This window comes from Melopsittacus undulatus, chromosome 3, assembly GCF_012275295.1.
Source record: "Melopsittacus undulatus isolate bMelUnd1 chromosome 3, bMelUnd1.mat.Z, whole genome shotgun sequence".
In the NCBI taxonomy this organism is placed as follows: Eukaryota; Metazoa; Chordata; class Aves; order Psittaciformes; family Psittaculidae; genus Melopsittacus; species Melopsittacus undulatus.
In genome coordinates this window covers 113,412,162-113,420,556 of record NC_047529.1, presented here as the reverse complement: position 1 = coordinate 113,420,556, position 8,395 = coordinate 113,412,162, and the positions used below count along the sequence as shown (strand labels likewise).

The window sequence follows — 8,395 nt, the reverse complement described above, 5'->3', positions numbered from 1 at the left end:
TAATGCGGTGCATCAAAGGAGTCAGATGACACAAGGCAGTATTTTTATGTTCTGCACAAAGTTTCTCTGAAAGTATTACAAAATATAATCAGACCAAGTATTCAAATATGATTTTAGAGCTATTTATAGTCACAATCTTCTGTTCTTATAGTGCACCAAGTTCTATATTTAAAGACTGATTTCAATTTAGCATAAGAGCAGCTTCTGATCTGAAATATCAAATCTCCAGAACCTCACCTATTGTAAATGACAATGTTTCAGATGAAAAATTACCTGAGGTTCTAACATGGTTTCAATTGTATTACATTAGCTGCTTAAATTACAATAGCTCAGTCTTAACAATGTTTTTCCCTAGTATTAGACTAAACTAGTAAGCTCTCACTAGGACAAAATTCCAAGCGAACCAGCTCCGAGCCTGCAAGCTCTATTACCTTTAAATATGTGAACAGTCATACTGAGGTCTGTGAGTCAGATCCTCAACTTGTGTAAATCACAGGCCCTATTTAAGTCAACAGAGCTATGACAGTTTATATCAGCTGAAGATTTGGCACCAGAGATACAAACCCATGCATAAAGACAAGTATGTGCATAAGTCTCTCTCTGGGCCCCTGAAAGCTATAGAGGTAAAGAGAGAGACTCCATTGAACATCACTGTATTTAAAGCCATTCATTCCGGGCTGTTAAACACACATTTATTATAAAGTCAAGATGAAAAATGACGAATTATTTAAGTTTATTACACCTTAGTAACATTTAAGACGTTGCCATTCCAAGGCTGGAGGACAGCTGGCTGGTAGTTATGACCACAAGTTACAAATATTTATGATACAAAGCAGAAGACCTTTTAGGGTAATGGAAGCTCAAAAGCAGCTTTAATGTAACAGCCTACTTGCTCCATTCTTCTAGTGATGGCTCCAGAAACCAGCACCCATTAAACTTAACGCATGCGATGGACTTCACTGGATCCTTGCTGAACATTTACTTAGTAGATACAGATGGAAAAGGAATAGATGTAGAGATTGCAGGGAAGCACAACATTATATGAAACTAACGAGCAACTGACACTTGGGGCAGTTCTTCCAGCACTAGAGTACAAATGTTTGTATAGTCTGCATGGGTAAAGGAACACTAACATCCTATGTATATTATGCTCTTATCTACTCAGAAAGGGCCTGTATTTATTTGTCTCTTCTGTGGTCACGTTTTGTAGTGTCAGTTTCACACAATGATGATTTTCGCTTCCCAATACCCCTGTTAAAAATAACTAACCCCACTTCCTAGTGGGTTTTGGCTAGCAAAACCAGCAATGTTCCTAATGTTCCTAACACCTTTCAAACTCCCATCAACCAAGAATGGAGCCTAGGCGTTTTGCATCTCCACTCATTGTCCTCTGGAGTGAAAGGTGGGATGATCGTCTCACACTGTGACAGATGGGGGGACCCTGCCCCACAGCTCTCACACCTTCACAACACAACGGGGAAAGCCCATACCCACCGACACGAGGGAACAGGGCGGCCGATAGCCACTACCTGACATCGCCACCGCGTTGCACCTGAGGCGCCTGGAGGCCGCGTTAGGCCCTGCTGTGCGGTGCTGCTCCCTATGGGCAGGGAGACTGGAGACCCGGCCTAAGCGGACCCCCTTACCCAGGTCCGATGAGGCGCGGGGAGAGACGACACACGTGCACGGCCGGGCCGGCTTCCACCCTACCCGGCATAGGCACAGAAACCGGCTTCCCAGTGCCGCAGCGGTGCCGCTCCACTCCGCCTCTCCCCGTTCTCCTCACGGTCACAGCCCGGACCATGGCTGGGGCCAGATCCGCGCCCGCTGCTCCAGCGCCCCCTGGCGGCCGCACGTCCATCCGACCCCGGCCGGCATCGGGAGCGCAGCGCAGCACGATCCCTGTCCCCCGGGGACAACGCGACCCTTCGGGGACCGCTCAGCACCATCCTTCCTTCCTTCTGCCGGTCCCCCCGGTACGGCTGCACCACGGTGGGGCCACGGTACGGACGGGGCAGGGCAGAGGGCGGAGCCTCCGGCGCTCCCACCCCCGTCCGGTGTCTGCTTCCTGCGGCGCGGCGCCGCCGCTGCTTCCTGCTCCTCCCCGAGGCACGTCGGGGGCGCCTCCGCCATGGCTGCTCTGGCGGCCCTTTCAAACACGGCAGCCGGCAGCAGCGGGTAACGTCTGGGGAGCCTCCCGTCCCTCGCAGGGCCGAGGGTGCGGGTGAGGCCGGGCGGGCAGCGACCTGCGGGGCTGTGCTGTCCCGGGCGCCCTCCGTGCAGTGTCGCGCCGGCAGGAGAGGGGTTTGTGTTGTCTCCGTTGTTCAGGTGGAAAGGAGCTGCTTTATTCCCGGATCTCTGTTTCTGCCCCTTGCCTGTTCCCAGGGAGAAAGGGCCGCTCGGGGCTTCGCTCGCACCGGGCTGGGGCTGAGCGGGAGGCGGCCGGGATCCCGGACCCGCTGGGCTGCGTCCTGTGCCTGTTCAGGAGCAGGACGGGCCTTGTGAGGGGGATTGTACCCGTGGTGCTGCCTGGGAACTGGTGCCCTGTATCTGAAATAGTCCCTCTTGAATGCAGTCAGCAGATCTCGGGGAAGTAGGATGTTGTCTGGGGAAGAATAGGGCTTCCAAGTGTGTAAAGTGTATTTAGGGTTACGTCACGTTTCTGGACTAAAAGGCAGTGATTGATTTGGCAGTGAGTCACCAACCAACAACAGTGCTTTACTGTCAACTTCCCTTGTGCCTGTAAGAGTCCAAAAGTGAGTGTTATTGGTGTGATGAACTGCTGTCACCAGATGTGCATCTGCTGCATCCTCCAGGAGCAATGACATCCCATTTAATTAAGCTAGATTAGAGCACTGCTGTATGGTTAGTTTGGTGGATTGGGGAAAAGGAGTAGCTGCGCATGATGCAGTAGCCTGTTACTGAATCAGAAGCAGTATCCCCCAGGTGTTGGATAATGTCTGTCTTCATAGGCAGTTTGAGATAAGTGAATTAAAAATGCATGGAAAGCATTGCCCTCCCTCTCCCCTTCCTGCACACCCCTTTTCAGATTATGACAGGCTGCTGTGTTATGCAGGTTGTCCTTTTCCTCAGTAGGATCAGAGAAAACAGGCTTGGAGGAGAGTGTGCATTCCAAGGGCATGCCCTTGGTGGCTTGCGTTTTTTGGGGTACTTCTGTAAGGAGCAGAAGTAGGTGATACTCCTGCTGGTCTTATACCTTTTTCTTCCTGCTTAATGTTGGGGACTGTTTTGCTCTATGTGTGTACCCTCTATGTCTCTCCCTTTCTTTCTGGCTGTAATTTTCCAGTTAGCACTGGAGTCTCCTGATTTGTATCTGCAACTCCTTTCTCAGGCAGTCCTGACTGGCTTTGTGCAGGAAAAGTCCTTGGGAATCCACTGTTCCAGCTTCTCTGAGCAAAAGTGTCTGGGAGCTTCCAAAGTTTTGACCTTGAGAGAATTACAGTAAGTTGGATTTATATTCTGAAATACAGCTTAATTTTTACAGGTGAAAAAACAAATCTTCTGGAGTGATAGAATAATTTCCATAACGTTCCCTACCATTGGTCTGCATAGTGTTTTTTCCTCTTTGCTGCTGACAGTATGCTCACATCTTGATTTCTTCTTAGGATGTTATTCTAGCATGCAATAGAAGCATCTTAAAATGACAAAATCAATCCATTGTGGGCCTACATGTAATTATTGAAGTGGGTCATTCTGCTGCTACTAATAACGGTCTGAAATTCACTTGTCACTTCCTAGTGCTTTATATGTCCTGTCCCAGATGCTTGGTGTTATACTAAATGGTCATTTGGCTGCTGCTATTTGATTTAAGAAGAAACTACAATACAAATTTCTGTTATCCTTTATTCACACTAGAGAAGAAAAGGCAGCAAAGCAGAGTTTGAGGAGCTTCCTGCATAGACAGATTTTCTTTTTGGAAGGGAAACAATAGATTATCTGGAAAAGACCTTCAGGAGTTTCTGTGTCCTTTTCTGCTAGAGAGGGGTTGAGGTTTTTAATTTCCAGGTATATGTGTGGTGGACTTGTGTTTGTTTGGTTCTGCATTGTGGTTTGGTTTTGTGAGTTTGGTTATTTTAAATCCTGTATCTTCAGGTAGAAGAATCTATTTGGTTAAGTTGTAAGGTGCAGTAGACTGGTGATATTCAAATCTATATTTCTTTAGTTATGAGTGATTTATGTGACTCACTGTAGTGAGGTTATAACATTTAAATTAGCCTGATTTTAATGAGTAGCTGACAAGCAGGGAGAAGTGTGTTGTTTACAGCTATTGGAATTGCTGTAGTGCCTTGTGGAGCCTTGTATTGGAGGCGGAGAATAGAAGTGGTGGGAACCAAAGAGCTGGCACAGAATTGATGCCAAACTGGAGACTAGACCAGGGAGATATATTTATCTATAATAGCAATTGTTTAAATGGTTTCATCTCTTCTTTACTGGACAGCATAACAGCTCTGCAAAGTTCTCATTTATATTTAAATGGGAAGCACTTTTGAAGAATATGCTGTGACTGGTTTGGGTTTTGTGGAGAAGCTTTAGTGATTACTGAGTGTGTGAAGCAAAGAGAATCTGGTGTTTTGAGCAATGATGTTTCATGCTGCCTGCTGTCATTTGGGAGATGGAGAAGTGGAAGAGTTTTGACACCCTTAGTGGATCAAGGGTCTGGTGGGGAGATTCAGCATTAAGGTTTTAGCCTGTAGCACAGAAGCAAAAAGTCATATATGGACAGATTTGAAATGAAACAATGCAGAAGCAGAGCACAGTGGTAAGGCTGGATGGGAGGTCAATGTGCTTGTTTGATTGCATTGCCATGAAGTCAGTGCAGTCAGCATTGTAGATGCCCCATGTGGACCATAACTATTTGCTTGTTTCTTGAGTTTTTCTGCTTCTTCAGAAACTGTCTCTAAGCTTTTTGAAAAAGATCTGTAATAGTTACACATCATCATCATCACTGGCATTTAGACTCGTTGCTTTTCCATGCTTTTCCCTGCCACCCCCTCTGCAGTGAATCACAGGAGGACTGTTTCTCTTAGTCATTAGCTGTAGGTGTTAGCATACTCTAGTGCAGGCATCTCAGGAGGAAAATTTAGCAGACAGCTGTCTGGCAATTTGGAATAAAACCAGAAGTACTCTTGTGGATTAGAATAAACCCCCCAACAATTCCTTATAAGCAAAATGAACACATGTAGCAACTGTCAAATTCTTTCTCTACAAATACGAAGTGCAGTTAGGTCATTGTATACATTATTAGAAGGGGAGGTGGTTATAACTTGGCCCCACCTTGCAGTGATATCCCATGTTTGATGTTCATCTCATAAATGTCTTTTTGCATTGGGCTTTTATGTTGAGCTGTAGAACTCCAGTTTGGCTTGTGATCATGCCTTGTCTGTTTGTGGAGAGTTATTCTGAAATGAGTTTTGTGTTCTAAATTCACATCTTACCTTAATTGAAATGAACATTAGGTACAGAAGCCTTTAAGAACAAAGTTACTACTTTTCCAAGAAAAATTAGTAGTTTCATAGTATAATTAAAGTTGGAGTTTGTGTATCTGAGGCCCATCCCAGCTCACCGTGTGCTTATAAGAACTGACACAATATTGATGAATGGGACAGAGGAGAGATCCTGTGCTGATCTTACCATCTTTGATCTCCTGGATCAAACATGTTTGATGCTTCTCTAGCTTTCTGAAGAACTCCAACAAACACTTAAAAGATGATCTAATGATTTATTGAAGTGGAAAAATCCAAGAAATCAAAAGAAAAAAAGCAACTACCAAACACTGAATTAACCCATAAAGACAGCCTTATTACATACTGCTTTCTATGCTATTTCATGCTTTCCTATGCCACTTTTATATTTGCTATATGGTGATTCTGCTTAATTCAGTGCATTGTATGAAGACAAGTAGACAAAGAGAGCAAATACTAACCTGTTCATGAAGAATGTGGGAAACGTCTGATTTCATAAATCAAGGAGTTCATTTCCTATTCTCATGCTGATAAGAAGAGTTAAATCAGTCACCAGGGCTGGATGGCAGGAAGTACAATTTAACTACATAGAGTAAGCTTTACTCTTGCTGTAATCTTACTTAATGTAACAAACAATACAAATGCTGAGATGTTTTGAGACTCTGCCCTTGGCCACTTGAGGTGAGAGGGAAATATTAGCAGAAAAACGACCTTCTAGATGAGGCTTTCCTTTTACCTGGGCTTTTGGTAAAGTCCCAAAGCTATCACAGAGGTATGCTGAGTGCAGGGAAGTATAGAGAATGAAGACTTTGGGTGAGAGAACATGTTTGTAGGCTTTTTCCTTCTTCCTTGCTGTGATTCGATGGATAACCATAAAGAAGCTTGTTATGAGTGCTTAAAAACTGTAATACTGAAAAATACCCACCTAGCTGGATTAGCTGAAGAAACATGACTGCTAATGATATTGTAAGCTAAATGCCTAGTTTCAGATGGGGAACCCAATGTATGAAGAGTGTACCAGTGCCTGCAAAAAATGGATCAGAGATCCATCTGGCTTAGGTGTTACCTAGTTCTGGAAATCTTGATGTTGGAAACATGAATGATGTTTTTGTTTCTCCCATTCACAGAATGGAGAAACAGATAAAGTATAATATAAAATAGAAACATCATTTTCATGCCTCTGAGGTCATGGGAATAATTAATGCAGGACTGTGATAATGACCATTCAGGTATAAAGAGCAAAGGAAAACGGAGAAGCAAAGTGGCTGGGTGAAGGTGTCTCAGAACTGAGAGTGAAGAGTCAGCTGGGAAGCTAAGAAGGTGAGTAGTATTTTTCATGCTCTGTTAAGATTTCTCTTTTCCTGTGGTAGATGTGTATTCTAACCGGTCACATAATGGGCTTTCAGTCAGTGGAACAGCACAGAAATGCTGACCTCTTACTGACCATCACAATTGCTACAAGGCAGTGTATGATGTGGGCTTCAGTAGTCTTCCTTCCACTGCGGTGCTGAAAATTGTCACTTAAATTTTGGGACTGCCTTACAAGGAAAACTTGCTAAAAGCCATTTATAACAATAGTTAGGTTTCTAGCACTACAGAGGCTAGAATGAAGTTGGATTAAAGAGTGTTTCTTGCTTGAGTTAAATGGCCCTTTTTGGAAAATGCTTATCCACTTTATGTGTGCCAATATGAGACTTTAAGGCTTGCATCTCAGTTGATAAGGTTGGATCAGAGGTCAAGGTGCAAAAAGTTGGGAGAATAGTATGTGGCAAATGATGAAATTTGACCAGATTTAGATAATATGCTGATGACTTTTATAGTTACAGAAATGCTTTAATTTTTTTTTGTTTAAATTTTCATTTTCTGGCAGGTAAAATTTTGATGGTACCTAAAATTCTCTAACTAAGATAACCAAATATGAATATTGAAATTCATGGGCCCAATCATTGCCAATAATTCTATAACTGATTATAGGTATTATAGCCATTATAAGTATGAATGTTGGGTCAGGAGGAAGTCTGTGCCTTCTCTTTTTAGCTTTGGTAGTTGTCATATATGCTTTCTATATGCTAATGAACAGCTTGGTCAAAATAATTGGTTTTGTTATACATACAAGCAATAGATAGTCTTTAAAGGTGAAATTCTAGATCAAAATGGACAGTCTTCTTGTAGTCCTGTTCCCACCAAAACCATATGTGAGCTCACTTTTCTAGATCTCAATAGTATTTACTGTGCTTCTCGAGTCAATGGAGGAAAGTCTGGCGCAGTATACAAGTGACACCTAATGATATGTCTGTGAACCAGTACTCTTTGCTAGGATAGCTTTACCTGCAAGCCAAATAATGACCTCTGTTTGAAGAGAAAAATTATTTGAGAGGCTGTAGCACTGTTTTATTTGCTCAGTTAAAAAGGGAGATGAACGTGTGCTACCATGGCCTAAATTCTTAGCATCCGCTAAGAAATCCAAACTTGCTCTTGAGGAAACTTAAGTGATTGGTGAAGACATTATGGGGGCATGCTTGGCAGTGAGTTAAAGGGCTGAATAAAAGCATACAACTTCAGCCAAATGTTCTATTTCTCTCTTCTTGCCTCTGTTTCAGATGTCGTCTCTGCCAAGGAGAGTGAAATCTGAAGCCAAAACCTCTCCACCAGAATATGATGAGCTACCTTCATTTCCTAGCTCGTAAGATTACTTTTGTCCTTAGGACTTTTTACAAAGGTTTATGCTAAGCATGAGCAATTGTGTGAGAGCAACACTCACTTTTGAGGAAGTTGCTTAAAAAGTTTTCATGCACAGGGCTTGGATTATAAACCACAAATGACCTATGATGCTTCATGCTCACAGTGAAGATAGGGTGAAGCCTACTTGCCAGTTGTCCAAACAGAGTCGAGTGTGTACACATCCCAGTGAC

At 43.4% G+C, this 8,395-nt stretch overlaps 1 protein-coding gene across 1 annotated transcript in view; it reads left to right on the top strand.

Annotated features, from left to right (window-relative positions):
• The first annotated feature begins 2,124 nt into the window (after nucleotides 1-2,124).
• The window catches only part of SRBD1 (S1 RNA binding domain 1), a 122,516-nt gene continuing 116,245 nt past the window's right edge, over nucleotides 2,125-8,395 (top strand). The window contains exons 1-4 of the mRNA XM_034061225.1: nucleotides 2,125-2,178; nucleotides 3,353-3,462; nucleotides 6,713-6,803; nucleotides 8,084-8,166. Coding sequence (XP_033917116.1) covers nucleotides 8,084-8,166 — 83 coding nt within the window. The 5' untranslated portion in view covers nucleotides 2,125-2,178; nucleotides 3,353-3,462; nucleotides 6,713-6,803. The remainder of the gene's footprint in view (nucleotides 2,179-3,352; nucleotides 3,463-6,712; nucleotides 6,804-8,083; nucleotides 8,167-8,395) is intronic.